Source organism: Lutjanus erythropterus, chromosome 22 (genome assembly GCF_056507025.1).
Source record: "Lutjanus erythropterus isolate fLutEry1 chromosome 22, fLutEry1.hap2, whole genome shotgun sequence".
Taxonomy (NCBI): Eukaryota; Metazoa; Chordata; class Actinopteri; order Lutjaniformes; family Lutjanidae; genus Lutjanus; species Lutjanus erythropterus.
The window spans coordinates 10,519,330-10,534,954 of NC_139338.1; the positions used below are offsets into that span (position 1 = coordinate 10,519,330).

General features: G+C 39.3%; 1 protein-coding gene across 1 annotated transcript; it reads right to left on the reverse strand.

Annotated features, from left to right (window-relative positions):
- Positions 1 to 250: 250 nt before the first annotated feature.
- slco1e1 (solute carrier organic anion transporter family, member 1E1) lies at positions 251 to 13,444 on the reverse strand. The gene is made up of 16 exons (XM_084711493.1): positions 12,976 to 13,444; positions 11,453 to 11,602; positions 9,929 to 10,070; positions 9,644 to 9,776; positions 9,425 to 9,552; positions 6,541 to 6,687; positions 6,116 to 6,214; positions 5,160 to 5,381; positions 4,831 to 4,995; positions 3,738 to 3,933; positions 3,450 to 3,615; positions 2,480 to 2,664; positions 2,122 to 2,186; positions 1,748 to 1,865; positions 1,080 to 1,646; positions 251 to 976 (listed from the first exon to the last, which is right to left on the reverse strand). Exons 2-15 carry the CDS (start codon positions 11,552 to 11,554, stop codon positions 1,097 to 1,099), a joined length of 2,418 nt encoding a protein of 805 aa, XP_084567619.1. The 5' UTR covers positions 11,555 to 11,602; positions 12,976 to 13,444; the 3' UTR covers positions 251 to 976; positions 1,080 to 1,096.
- Positions 13,445 to 15,625: the final 2,181 nt, after the last annotated feature.

Genomic DNA, 15,625 nt, shown 5'->3' on the forward strand with positions numbered 1-15,625 from the left:
AACTCAAAAGGATTTAGAACTGTAGTTCTTTGATTCAAGGTACAAGTGACTGAAAGAAAGCTTTTAGAAAGAGAGAAATCAAAGTGATTTTAAAAAAAAGTCACTTGCAGTGACAAACTCAGTTACTTTCCACTCTCCAGAGATTTTTTATTATCCTTTAATTTGTTGTTATGTTTTGTTTTGTTTTTACATCCGGCGTTTACTACAACTTTACATTGATTGTACATTACCTATCTAGCAGCAGACAAAGCTAGTGAGTTGTTGAGCATACCGGAGAATTTAAAAACTCAAGAGACAGATATTTCCCTTAGGAGTTATTGGGTGGAAAACCAGAGCTTAAAGGAGAATGTGCGGTACACTTACGTTCATCAGGTGGCCACAACACAAAAAAACACAACTCCAAATTAATGCTAATGTTGCTCTGTGTCTGCTCAAAGTTTAAATAAGCCACTGCCTTCAAATTTATAAGGTGATAATGAGTCAGTAGTGTATTTACACCTTGTTGTGCTGCACATATGGTAAAAATAAAAAAAAAATCACTGCAGGTTTAATTAATGACACTGATTTGGAGACAGTCTTCTCAATTTGCACTTGTACGCATAAGCCACATGTGTGGAGGGAACCTAACAGTGAACCTCATTTTCACATTCTTCATGTCCACAGCAGGACGTTGTTCTAGCACTGGTTCCGGGTATCTTTTTGAGACAGCAAAATCTGATATGACAAAAAATGTCACACATTCAGGATTTCATTTATTGACATAAAAAGAAAAACATTTATTTGGCCCACAAGTTTACTCTATAAGGTTTTTCAGTCTCAGCCTTGCATGGCTGGTCTGTAATCATGAGCATACATGAATTTGAATTGTTGGTCAATGTGTACATCCAGTACGGTAATGTGTTTCTAGATCTGTGGAAAAGGCACCACTGCTGGCCCATTTCTTCTTCAGGTCTAAGTGTAATACAACAGCTCTATCCTGTAATACAAGAGGGAAAATACTGTTAGCATAGAGCATGCTATACCCGAGAACAAAATGCAATTCTTTTGACAATCCATGTAAATGTGACTTTTGGCCAAACCTTAGTTTTGTGGCTCATCATTTGCTGTGTCGTTCTTCCTCTAACTGGCTCTTGTCATCTGTCTGATGATACAGCTTCTCTTTTTCCACCCGTGCATTCATCTCTGTGCAAAACTCATCTTTTTTTCCGTCTTTCACCTCTTCCTCCGACTTTTGCTCGTCCATCTCCATCTTCGCTTCCTTGCTTGGAGGCGGAGTTAACTCAACAGTGGTCTCTGTCAGGGTTTTGAGCTGTTTCCTCTCCTGGGTGTTATTTGCTGAGATGACTGTGCCATCTTGGGGGAGCTGCTCTGTTCCTTGAACCTCCCCTCCCTCTCCAAGTTTTGTTGCAATCCTTGCAGAAACGGTGGGAATGGCAGGCATCAGTTTGGGAGTTTTACGAGCGCTAGGTTGGCCCTCAGCGGGATTTGAAGGCGCCTTAAGTTCAATTTGCTTTGAGGCCTTTGTACGCTGGCTCTCAGTCTCTCCCTCTGGTTTTCGAAACTGTCGTCTAAGGAGGATGATGACGGCGATGATGAAGAAATACGAGGAACCACTGAGACAAGTGATCAGACCCAGAAAGATGATCCTGAAAACAGAGACAAAAGATGAGCAAAAGACTGTAAAGGCCAGAAATCTACATTGCAGTTGTGTCACATTCTATTTCCACATTTGTATCCCATGGTGTACCTGTACATAGCAGAGTCATAAATGCGACATGCCCCCCTGCCCCCACACTTCTTCACTGACCACTTCAGGCAAGTTGAATCAATCAGGGCTCCAAAATAAACTGGTGCAGGAATTCCACCTATGGACAAAGTATCACCCAAATATGTACTGTTAAAAGATTACAGTGGAGAGAAGCATTTCATCCTACACTTCAATCATATTCATCATATCATATTGCCTTATTTTGACTGCCACACTTCAAAAGGTGAGGCAGAGGAATGTGATTTAGCTTTTAGAGCTATCAGAAACTGAATTTGCATTTAAAAAGTAGAACAAATCCACATCAAAAAGTAAAAAAAAATATTTGAAATGCAACTGGAAGTAATGAAGCTTACCAAGAGTCCTAGTTACCAAGGTCTGCATACCCAGTGCAAGGGATTTGAGCTCTGGTGAGATGCATCTGCAATAAAAAAAAACAAAAAACAGAGTTGCTAAAACATCAATCTTAATTTTTTAACCCATCGGCTGTTGTCCGATGATGAACTAAGACTTGCTCTTTCATGCAGTGGTCATTTTTTAAAGTTCATTACGCAAACTGAGATGTGGAAACCGGGTCAAAGACTGTTAACCTATATGCAACCACAGCCCACTCAGACGTGAGTGGTCAGTGTTATACAATCTACAAACGAAAACCAGAATGCTTTCAAATTTTGGTTCAAATATTCCCAGCTGTCATTATTTCCAGACACAGACCGGATGATGACCATGTAGCCAGGTGTGGCTCCCAGAGAGTTGATGAAAGAGCTGAGGACAGATACAGCCATGTAGGAGGTGAAACTGCGGCTGCAGTCCTTGGCATGAGGACACTGTCCCAGCCTCACGGACGTGCTGCTACCCGCTGGGTAGGAGGCGGACACGCAGCTGCAGTTGTGAAACACCTGGCAAAGAGAGAGACACTGCAATGTAGCGGGAGGATCAACAAATCTTTTCTTGGAGTAAGCAATTTCCTCACAATAACATTGCAGATTAATGACTTTGGATAAATAGGTCAGAAAAAAAATGTGAAAGAATTGAGGAAAATTAAAGTTATAATGAACTGAAGGCTAATAATCGAACCTTCGAGCTAATTTGTGACACATACTGTAGTGTTGAAACACAATACATGATTTCTCTACTCCACTGTCTGGTGTCGTCAAGAAATCTAATAAACCTTCATAAAATAATAAATGTTATCATTAAATTAGGTGACAAATGTGATTAAATACATAATTCTGATATATGGGACATTAAAACAAATGGAAATTAACACAATAATGAAATATTAACTACTGCAGATAAACTGGAAGGACTTTAAATGAAATCTTGCTAGTAACTCCAGAGAAAAGAACATAAATTTCTTTTTCTATTTCTATTTTCTATTCTATTTCACAGAGCGTGTGGGAATTAATACTCTAATTCTTCTTTGGAGTTGTCATAATTTAATTCTTATCTTCAGTCAAATGTTCAGGGTTTATCAAAGCACTTCTCTAGGTGTGGCTGCTCAGGAACGAATCTTTGGAGAAAGGAATGTGGGCTGCATGGATAAACATGTCTCATTAGTTTATAGTGATGCTGATAAGATGCTTTACACGGTAGTAAAAGAACTCTGGGCTCTTCAGACTGGCTGATGAGCAGGTTTAGTGTGAACACTGCGTGTTTGTGCATTCACAGCGTGCAGCCCTACTGTGTCCTTGCCGTATCCACTGGAGGTGATGCAGCCAGCCATACATGGAGAAATGTAGGTGATGCCGCTGTCTGAGCACACAGGGTCCCACTCCTCTGCTGAACATGAGCAGTCTCTGTTACACTCTGAGAAGAGCATATCGCTGTCGTATGACACACCCGGCGTCCTGCAGGGCAAAGAAGGTTTATATTTTATATTAGCTGCAGGCTGTAAAAAGAAAGATACATTATTTTGCTTTGTTAAAGCTGTTAAAGCATCTTCATATCCCCTTCATGTCTCAGCACTGACCCATTGTATGAGATGGTGAGCCCAGCCACGGGAATGTTATCACACTTGGTGCCAAACTGCAGCAGCAGGAGGAGGTACGCCATGAAGGATGTACCAAAGGAGAGCTGAGCTCCTGAAACCAAACTCAGTTTATACCTCTTCATCAGCAGCCCACCTAGGAAGATCCCCAGTGCCACCGCTGGCAGGTTCAACACACCTAGAAGTAGGAAGATGTTTTGTTTCTCTGTGAGTGTTTGAGCTTTAAGAGGAAATGCAAGAGAGCAAAGCTGACTGTTTCACCTAATTTTCAGTCTTTATGCTAAGATACGCTAACTGTCTCCTGTCTCTATTTCGCAAGAAGACGCAACATTTGACTCACAAATGAAAGAATTCATAATTTTTAAATTGCACTTTTGCCACTTACTTACAGCCTTACTTGGTCTACATGACTAGTAGCTTATGGTTGCTAAAGATAGATAGATTTTGCTGCACAACCAAAATTACTGAGCCAGTTTGCTGACACTTTGCAGCTGTTACACTACATTTTAGCAAATACCATTATAGTATTGCTGAGAACCCAAGGAAGTGCAGTGTCAAGTGTGAGCTGCTGAGATCTACAGGCCATAATTATTAGTACTGCGTGACTGATGCCAGTAGTGCACACTGTGCAGTGTATTGAGAGGGGAGCCCTAACTGTTAGACTGCTGAATGGGATGCTGGGTACAGCTTTCACTCCATCACTCACTGAGAAAGAAAGACCAGAGATGTTACACTGTGGCATCATCATCACTCAGTAGTACTGACTCAGTCGAATCTGGGAATATCCTAAGACATTAAAAAACATAAAGGCTAGACTTTTGGAATTAATGCTTCTGTTGCAAGAGGACGCAAGTATGTCACGGCAGGTTTAGGAAAGGGAAGTGCAGTGTCAAATATGAAGTTGTTTGGATGAACAGAAATCAGCCAATTGGGCATGTTTTAAATGGGCAGTGCACTAGTCCCATAACTTTTACCGTTCTAAAGCAATAGCACTGATCTGGGAAAAGCAGAGATGTAAGTGTTTGAGGCTCTCTATGACAACTGTAATAATGCAATATTTATTTATTTTTTTTACCTATAAGGAAGTTGGCTCTGGACGCAGACTGTCCAAACTGTTGTTCCATGTATTTGGCTTTGAAGGTGAACAGGCCAATGAAAGAGTTGAACTTCAGGATGCTCCCACAAAGGAGCAGGAAGTAGGCAGGAGTTCCCAACAGGCGCTTTAGTGAGGGAAGAAACCCTGTGGAAGAACATCAAGTAAAAATACAAGCAACTACCATAAACCTTCACACATGCTGTCATCTAGGAAAACACCAAGTTGTGTTAAATGTGTAAATTTGAACTGGAAATGTGCCAAAGTGTCAGCAGTGTTCTGCTATGAAAGAAGAAGAGGATTGCCTCAACCTTTAGCGATGTCAGTCAGCTTGAGGTTGTGATTGTTGTTGAGGGCGTCCTCTATCCCATCTTGGTTCTCCTGCCTGCTCTTGTCTCCTTCCTGCTTTGGCAGCGAGCGGGGCAGGAACCAGAAGGGAACGCTGGAGATGAGCAGGAGCGCAGACGACACCAGGAAGCCCATCCACCAGGCGCCCACCCAGCGGGCGTCTTTAGGAGTGATGGTGACACTTTCTGGATGACAGAAAGGAGTTTCCGAGTGAGGGAACAGCAGGAGCAGGAAATCTGGAGTGTGTTTAATTTTTTACTTTAATTTGTAATTTTAATCTGTCATTCGCCTGAGGGACAGATTTAATTTGTGAAAAGCAGGCTAATTATCAGGGACGGGACAGACAAAACAACACTGCACACTTTGGGTGAACTGATTGAGTTTGTTTGGCAAATAAATTATTGAATTTACTTTATCCGTGAAAGTCTGGTCCCTCAACGGGATTCACCTCACTAACCTGTTCTGACAGGCGTGCAGCCTATTTTTGAGGGTGGCATGTCAGACCTTTGCACCATGAGCAGCAGCCTGAGTCAAAATCAGTCTGAACCAAAGCTCCAGCGGTGACCATGTCTCGTCTGTCAAAACATGAAATTCTACCCAAAACGCTTCGATTTAACTCTATTCGCCTATTTACACAGCGGGCATTCAGCCATGGTTTTCAGTCAACAGTCTCATGCGCCGCTGATAGAAAAAAATACATCTCTATTTCAATCCAGATGTGTGACAATGAGTCCTTTATTGGAGACAGAGGTTGACAAGAGCAGGCATCTTAAAAGTCCTTTTTTTGACCCATTCATCCACCCCACCTCCACGGACTGTCACGTTTTTTATACTACAATGAAAAACCTGCTTAGCTGCTAAAGTTATGAGCTGAAACTGATGATGTGTGCTCCTTGCAAAGCAGATGCATTACACTTACCCATGTCAACATATCCAATGTCAACATATAGTTTGGCACAATAGGAGCCCAGAAGGAACCCAAACATGGGGCCCAGGAGAGTAATGGTCTGAAGACAAGCTGCAAAAGAATCAAAGATTAACATTTTGTATGATGTGATTGAGAAGAGAAAAGGTTTGTGCAAGTTAGAATGGCCCCGACCATGGCTCTGAAATATTAGTATATTCTAACTGCACTGTCTATTAAGAAATCCATGGCGCTGTCCATGGTGCTGAAGTAGCAGATGGATTTGTAATTTTCTCTGAGTCCTGCACTTCTGCAATAACACCTCCCTGTAAAAAAATATGGTGTAACAAATCGCCTATGTGTATTGTTTCACATTATTTATGACACTGGGGCCTTTTCCAGATCCCAGTGGAAACCCCAGATATGCAGTGATGTCTTACCTATATAGAAGGGTGAGTTTTCTGCTTTAGCAAAGTCGTCGATGTAAGAGATGCCCAGAGGTGTGACCGGGGTTTCTCCAATCCCCCGCAGAGCGTTCCCGAGGAACACATAGATCCACATGTTGGAACTAGACTCTCTCACGCAGGCTACAGAAAGACACACACAATTAGAATGCATGATATTGATTGTGTCACAAAAATCTTTAAAATCACGCTCTCAAGTGTAGAAAATACATCTATTAGAACTATTTAGACTCTGTAAATAGTATTATAAATTGTACAGTCTAGATCTGCTCTATATGAAAAGACGACTTCTGTCATGATTTGGCAACATACAAATAAAATTCAACTGAAGATCTTTTTCTTTGTGATTCTTGCAAGAGTAAGCTGGTGGTTGCTGCTCCATTCAGTCATCACATATGTTTTTACATACATGCATTTAAAACCACCAGTGCAGTAAATGTAAGAAAGAGTCTAAGGGCCAGGCATAAGTAAAAATGTTGAAATTAAAGGGATAGTTCACTCAAAAATAAAAATTCAGTCATTATCTAGTTTCACAGGGCAACAGTGTTGCAGAATCTCTCAAAAAAATGGAAGTGAATGGTGACCAGTTTTCGAACCTAAAGTCTGGCATGATCCGAGTTTCCTAAAGTCCAGACATGCCGTTTGCACACCGTCATAATACACACACACAGTTCAGACAGTGTGCACATGCATGTGAACATGGCTCTGAGCTAAGGATCTACAGTGAAGATACAGACTAAAAACATAACTAATATTTTTTGTTTTAGTCAACTTGGCATATTGGGGCTTTTGGAGACTTGGATTAAACCAAAGTATGGAGACAAGTAGTATGGAGACATTTCATGTTCTTATTCTGTTATTTTATAGGTTTGAAAACTGGTCACTGTTTACTTCCACTGTTTGGGATATTCTGCGGTGCTGTTTTCCTGTGAAAACAGAAAAGGTCACAATGTGGAGAATACGGTTGCAATTTTTCAGAATACAATCAAATATTGAAGTTGAGAATAAATATGAAATAACATTTGTTTGTCCTCTGATTTATTTTTTTCTTATCCCTGGCCCTAATACTGAAAGTTTGACTTTGAAAATTTGAAAAAAAAAGAAAAAGAAAAAAAACCCTCAGTTTCTCACTGTTTTCCTCATGCGTGGCCTTAATACTCTTCTGTATTGCATGTGGGGTTTTGTGTGTGAATATATATTGACTGCATCATTCACAGACTCTCATGAAAATGTTGTGTCTAGAATAGCCTTCAGTCCACATGTATCAAAAGTTGAATAAAAAGACGAGATCAAACTTTGTATGGAACCTCCTCCCATGTGTTATTGAAAAAGAGAAAATAAAGTCTGCTGCCTGAATTGTGCGGACTCCCTCAAACCCACATGCATGAATACAATGTGGTGTTCATTCAGTATTACTTCAATAGGATGTGGTTTTAGGCTTGGTTACAACTGCATTGTAGGTGACTGCCATATTGTGTTGCTTTCTAAATACATCTAATCAGAGGAGCTGAACGGGACCAATACACTGCAGTCTGTGGCTTTGTGGCGTATTTCTTTTAGAAGAATTAATTATGGCTCGACAATAGAGAGACACACGTAACATTTCAACTTTAACCTGTCTCACAGAACTAGAGTTGATTGGAACAAGAGCTGCACCTCAAAACATTGAAGTATACACAGACAGATATGTGTCCAAGCTGAATTTATTACAGATAAATATTACACATATCTGCTTTCTCACTGATGCTGTAACACTTGAAGGTCCCAGATATTATTCTGTCTCTTTTCTCTTTTTTTTCCTGCTTTCAGCTCTTGTTGGTGTGTTCTGCAGTCTGCAGACAGACTGATCATTGGTGCTCTTGATGTTGGGTTGAAAAATAGTCCTGGTAGGGATGGGGAGAGTTGTCCTTTAAGAAGTTTTGTCAGGTCAAAATAAGAGAATTTTTAAATTATCAGCTACCCGAGAGGTGTAGCTTTGGGGCTGAAGATTTCAGCGGCTGTAAAGTTGCTGAGCACGTGAGGTGAGTGACTTTGAAGGTCAGACCAGGATCAACACATTCCTGAGATGGCTGAAAGAAAGCCAGGTTTCAACCAGGTTTCGTGTTCAACCAGACTCATTTTATATGCTACTGTTGTGGTTTTTTGTTCACTGATCAAAGCAAAGGCTTCTCCTAGTTTGGCCTGATTGCGGGCTGTTGATTTCAACTTTGAGGTTTGTCAGAAAGTGAACAGGCTGACAGCTGACTTTTCCACATGACCAGCATTATACAGTTTTATTGTTAGGTTTATCATTTTTGTGAGTGCAAAACCCACTGATTTTTGTGTGGATGTGGTTGTAAAATAACAAGAGTAAGGGTGGTTTCCCTCAGGGCAGCCATTCCCAAAGACTGGGTTGAGACCTACAGGTGGGTCACAGGAGATTTTCTTTGGGTCCTCAAAAGATTCTGCAAAATTTAAGGTTTATATCTGCAGCACATATTTTATAATGCAGTTTTGTGTTTTTAGCCAATTTAAACATAAACATAAAATGTTTTTATCAACTAAAAATATTTTGTTGAGATAACTTTTTTTTGGATTTGCATTTATTTTGCATTCATAAAGTATTTAACATGTATATGCATTGGGCAAAATAATATATGGTGATGTGGAAATGGAATAACAATGATCAGGAACAGTTATTAATGCACAAAATAACTCAGAGGATTAATAAAGCCTATTCTCAACTGGGTCACAATGGTTTGTCATTTTTAAAAAGCGGGTCCCCAGCAAAGTTTTTGAGAAGCTCTGCTCTGAACAAAACCTGATAATGTGTCTTCTAGTTTGCCTTTCCGGTATTTTTTCACTCTCAAATCATTCTTACCTGTGTTGTCTGTCACAGATGGTTCTATCCGAATTTCGGGTACGTCTTCTGTTTTCAGAGGATCTGTACAGGCGGCGATGTTCACGCTGTCATTCTGGAAAACCTGAATGACTGTGTCGTACTTGTAGCTGTCAAAACCAACACAAGATCATTTAGTGGTCTTTCCTCATAATTTTTGTTTTCAACCGTTTGTTGAAATTTTTTTTTGTCAGTGTTTACCGTCCCATGAAGAAGTGTGTCAAGCCAGTGAGAAGGGCTCCTACAGCCATGAGAAAACAGCCCACGGCAATGAGTTTGGGCCGATGAAGCTTGGCCCCAAAGTGGCTGACCACAGCAAGAAACAACAAGTTGCCTGCCTCCAAGAAAGAGAAACCAAGTAATCAGAAGTAAACATTTATACATTGGAGAATCATCAGCTACAGATTCAAAAAAGGTGCAGGAACATAAGCAAGAAGTGATCAGTTGCACAGATGATTAAGGATTAAATCAACTGATAGATGGTACCCATTTCAAAACTGCCATCTATGAGCCCAACGTGTGTGCTGGAGAGGTCAAAACGTCTCTCAATCTGTGTGATGGAGCTCTTCATGTAGGTTCCCGTCAGAGCCTTGGAGAAACAGGCGAAGGACAGTGCCACGATAAACAACTGGAAAAAACAAGGGGAAATATAGGTTATTATTATTACAGCCAAGTTCTGATGCTGTAAATGAAAGGTTTTATGTAATTTACTAATAAATATCCATTATTTCATCCTATATCTACTCTGATTTTAAATCTTTAAAGGACCGGTGTTCTGAGCGACCGGAGAAACATGGCAGAGCAACATGGCAGATCCCATCAAGGAGGACCAGCATCCAGATATAAAGATGAAATCACAATTATTCTTATTTTAAGGTTGATTAGAGAACTTGTTAGCAAACAGTTGCTTATTTACAGATCCAGCAGCTACGGGTCAACTTTTAGCTCTGTTTTTGATCTCCACCAACTCTTGAGAAAATATTTTTAAACCATACATATTCCACCTTTAATAATTATTCTCAAACTAAAAAACTAAATAGAAAATTGTCTTTTTGCCGGTTTGACTGAACAAAGCCTACCAAGCAAAGACTTGTGTTTGTGACTTGTGTTTCAATCCATTATCTTATTAACATGTCACTGAACTGATCATGCATGCACTCTTACATATGCTTTGAAACGGCTTCTGCCTCCTACATTGCAGCCTCCACAGTCTTTGGTTTCACTCTGTGTGTGGGCACCCTGCAGCCTCTTTATTACTAACTTAATTCCCACTGGGGATTACCGCAATTCTCCTGCATGTTTTGCTGTGTACAGTATTTCATGTATTATGCTATAACGCTACAGAGGCTTTCATTCTCTGTTTAAACTTGACTCAATCTGACATGCATGGACCAATTTGGCTACTAAATGTTCTTGAAAACCTCAATTAGAGCATATAAAAACATATATATGACAAAATAAGAAGAATTTAATGCACTGTACCTCCTTGTCTGATCTGGAATAAGTGTTGAGTAAAGAGTCTATATATTTGAGATACTGTGAAGCAGAAAACGGCAAAAACAAAAAAGTACCCGGCTGCTGAATACAGATATATTTTAGGGAGAAATGCCCCATTAGCTTTGTACATGATGATGTTATGCTGCAATCACTTCAGGCTGAGCTCAGGACTGACACTGAAGTGTTTGATCAAAGCTGATATGCTGGTCTAGAGGAGAAACATGGTCTGCCAAGATTATCGAAAACAACATAAGATCAGCTCTTGACTTGATTCTACCTACTTTGAGGGAAAGAACATCTCTGAAAATGACCAAAAACTGATGTGCAGCTCATATTTTACGCATTTATCTTTGTGCTTTTCGAAGTATGAACCTTCGCTGTCAGTGGACAGTGCTAACAAGTACACCACCACTGGTTGGATGGTTTTATCTGCAGCAATTTACTCTTAATGCAGCAACAGAATGGACTTCACCCCATGAAGAAAAACAGTATGATTACAGACAGCTTTAGTACTTTGAGAGTGGAGATGCCAGGGTGTTTTTTGGTCTTCTCATCCGGCTCACACAGAGCCTGCTGGCTGGTCATCTTGTTTCTGTCCTCTGTTGCTTCCTCCATTTTTCACTCAATGCTCGTCTGCTGGTCTGTCTACCTGTCCCCGAGGCACTGCAAGAAAAGTAGACATACACGACAGAAGAATGAAGGACGGCCTAAAGATTTTACGGAATTCACTCTTTTAATACAATAATGTGTTAGTTTATTCAAAATTTTTTGCAAAGAACAACAGCTTATGGTATATTGTCTCTAGTCATGAAATGAAGGTTAGACCTACAGTATGTAGAAGAATAGTTTAAGTAGGGATGGAAAGAAAACCACAATAAAATTTACAATGAATAGTATTACTGTACCATTACTCATGGGTTTGTTTTGCATCAATAAAAAGCAATGATGTCATTTTAAATCCTTGAGAGATTGTCAAAATAAAACTTGGTAAAATTATTTCAGTGTGATTAATTAATTAATTACAGTAACATGCTTCTCCACTGGTGTTAAGTTGCATTAAATAGCCTTTTCTGTATTGACAAAAATGGTAGTAAGCCAGTGCTTAAACATTAAAGTGTTGATAGTAATGCTAGCAATAGCTACTTATTTACCGACAGATAAGAGTGGTATCAATTATTTTCTTATGAAGACCTTAACAAGAATGTGAGTAGGCGTATTTCCCAAAATGTGTAACCTTTCTGTTAACCTTGTTTTACCCACTACACAACAATAAAGCTGAGAGAACTTTAAACATTTTTTTTACTTATCTCAATAGATTTTTGATTTTTGAGTTGAAGCCAAGCTCTTAAGTTTTACCAACTAATAATATTTTGTTGGGATAATTCACTTTTCTCCTTCAGATAAACTTGAATCCTCAAGTTTTAAATCCAGCAAAATATGTATTTCAAAAATTGTTGAGAAAACTCACTGAAGTGGAAGTGAATGTTTCCTATTTTAAGATTTTCAACTGCAACCAAGTTTGCTCGCTGTATAAAGTGTATTTCATCATGAATTGAATGAGCTACAGTGAATTGAGTTGTAATGTTTTGAGTCTTAGTCAGATTTCTGCCTTAATGATGGCACTTTTCTAGATTATAACAACTTGGAATTATACATAAAAAATATTTTTCCCTGAAACCATACTATTAGGTTTGGGGCAGTAATTTAAGAACATCTGACTTAAGCAATTGTTTTCATCTAACCTGAAAAAAGTCAATTTGAGTATTGAGTATTAAAAGTTGATACAAAAATCTCCTCAGTAAATTTCGTGTTTTTAGATATATTTATCACATCAAATTAAATGGTATCAAACAAACATTATTTTCTAAAAATATAATAAAATCAAATTTAGGAAAATGTGCCAGCTGTTATGCAATGATCATCTTCACAAAAACATCCTACTTTAACAAGATTATTCTTCATCAATAAGTTTTCAAGGACTTTGGATTCTCTGTAATTAGACATGAGCATTCAATTTTTTTGGAAAACTATGGTACCTGTGCAAACTCCAGCGTCTTCTCACAATCCTCTCAGCTCAGTAAACATCAGGTTGAATCCATATCAGAGATGGAAATGGTTTCCGATGAAGACTCATTTGTTCTCTGGAAAACGTGACAGGGGTAAACCTGACAAAAATTAACTCAATTAACCCAGTTTGTAGTCATAGTATAATCCCTCTTATGGTTCGTCTGGATAATACTCCCATCCAAAGTACAGCTTGCCTTTCAAGTCTTACTCCCTATTGGCCAGCGAGCCCTGATCTTATCAGAGGAATTTCTGGAAATTTAAATATTTCCAAGCAAGTTATAGTTCTAGAATTAGGAAATAACTAGAGCATCTCCAGGCCGAGGGGACTGGGGTCTCCCCTCTCTTCTTCTTCTGCTCCTCTTTAAGCAGCCATGTGTCTCTCCCCAAGGTCCTATTCTCCTGTCTGAGCGCAGAGCAGTTACTTGGAACCAGATGGACAAAAGGCCTCGCACATTTTTATTCCACACACACATGCCAGCCAGTCCAGGAGGGGGACAGCAACAAGAGAACAGGAGGGGAGGTAGAGGGGAGACAGATTAGTAACTTCAAACCAGGCCTGCTAGATTTTTTTCTCCCAGAAAGGTGAAACATTAGTTGCAAATCAAAGTCTGAATCTACTGATCCTACTCGCAAAAATACGTTACACCAACAGTTCAACATAAAACCAACTACACTCATTCTTTAGATGTGCTGGATTGCTTTGATCAAGACCTCTTACGTGAAACAGTGTTTCCCAGTATCAGTGTTGGGCGGTAATGCATTAGTCAGTAATAAATTACAGTAATATTATTACTTTACCCAGGAACAAGAAGTATAAGGGATTGCAATTTCCAAAATAATCATTTTACAGTTACTAATCCAAGTAACTTACTGAGTACCTTTTTGTCTGAGGTAGGCCATCTTTTAGCTTGCATGGCAGCTGGATTCACAAGATCATGCACGCAAGCCTTGCCAGGCTTCAAGTTATCCACATCAAAAGTGGTGCGGCCAATCAGTATCCTAGCAGGAACCACTGGCAGCTCCAGGTGTGGTTTTTGATGTGGTGACAGTGAGAAGCATCCATGGAGGTGATTCGTCTCGAACAGCTCGTGAAGAGGTTAGCGTGCATACTGATATTTCATCACTTACATCAGAACCGCAGAGTATTTATTCATCGAAAGAAGAGTGAAGAACGGCATTGAAGGCTTTTCTCGAAAAGATGTCCTCGCTCTTCTCTCTACCAGCTTCTGCAAGAGTTTGATCTTAGCCCTTGTTAGATGTGATGGGCAAATGGTTCATCCAATCACCTGCCGAGTGTCTTTTTGGAAAAAGTTCCCACCCTTTTCCAAATAGTTTCTAAAGACTTTCCACACTCAGAGAGGTCGACTTTGTTTCCACCACAGTGAACATCTGGACGGCTGACAAAAAAAGCTTTCCGAGCCTTAACACTTCACTGGATCAACAGTTCAACTTTAGTACAAACAAGGTACAAAAGTAATAGATAGATAGATAGATAGATACTTTATTTATACACATGCATAGATTCTATACATGTATAAATATACATACACACATATGTACAGTATATAATGCATAGCATACACCAATACCTAATTACTTCTGTATCAAGTAATAGGTAAAGTAATATTATTATTTTTTTTAAAAGAATAATAAGTAAAAAGTAACTTATTGCATTTCAACTTGCCCAACACTGCTCAGTATGAAGTGTGTGTCTTGGTATAAACATGCGTCAGGGAAAGCTCTATTCGTCCAGTGACCGGTGGGGGGCTCAGGCCTCCAGGCAGTAGGTCACACAATCAGCTTTGGTCCCTCACAAATTCCAAGGATTAAGATTAAGAGCCTTCACATTCCTGCACAGCAACAGTGAATGAAGTGTTTACCATTTTCCCTTTCTGAAAACTCATACTCGGCTGTTGGATTTTTGCATTTGGTGAGAGCATTTTGCATGTCTTTTGTCCCTGTATCTAGTTTCAGGTACAATCAGACAGGAATGTAGCTTGTTACTTTATCAGGGTGCCTTAGACCATCAACTACTGTACCTGCTGGAAATAAGGAGGCAGGTACTTTGCAGTACTGTATATAAATTATTTTAAAGTTCTGTATTGGACATTTTTATGTCTGACTGGCATTGGTTTGTACAAATAAAAGCAGTGACATCCCCTCAGTGGCAATGCAGTACCTTACAGTGGATATATTATTGTGTAGAGTACAGCCTGGTGGTGAAACTGGACACTGCACATTCTGACAGATTCATGAGCAACGACATATTAATTAAAAATAAGACAAAGCGAATGAACAAAATCAACCCCTTAATAGAAGAAATAGGTAAAATTATGTTCCTTGCTGCACATGTATCAACGTTTCAGGGTTTTTCTTTTTTCAGCAAGTCACTTGCCCAGTGAAAGTAATTCTAGGTATGGCCAAACAATTAGGTTTCAGTGGATTCTTTTTCAATTGTGTTGAAGTTTTTCTCACATAAAACACCACAGAATCAATTTATGAAAAAATAAATAAACATTGTCTCTTTATAACAGACATTATAAATGCACTGTAAAAAAAGGTGCAAGAGTCAGTGTACTAGAAATAAAAATAGAAATGTGATAAAATAAACAAATAACA

What these genes read in the sequence shown, in the direction of transcription:
- slco1e1 (XM_084711493.1), bottom strand. Translation starts at nt 11,554, where the DNA reads ATGGAGGAAGCAACAGAGGACAGAAACAAGATGACCAGCCAGCAGGCT. An exon ending in CTGGCATCTCCACTCTCAAA is followed by an intron (nt 10,071 to 11,452) that starts GTACTAAAGCTG and finishes TGTTTTTTCCAG; the next exon opens with TTGTTTATCGTGGCACTGTC. An exon ending in AGATGGCAGTTTTGAAATGG is followed by an intron (nt 9,777 to 9,928) that starts GTACCATCTATC and finishes TCTTGGAGGCAG; the next exon opens with GCAACTTGTTGTTTCTTGCT.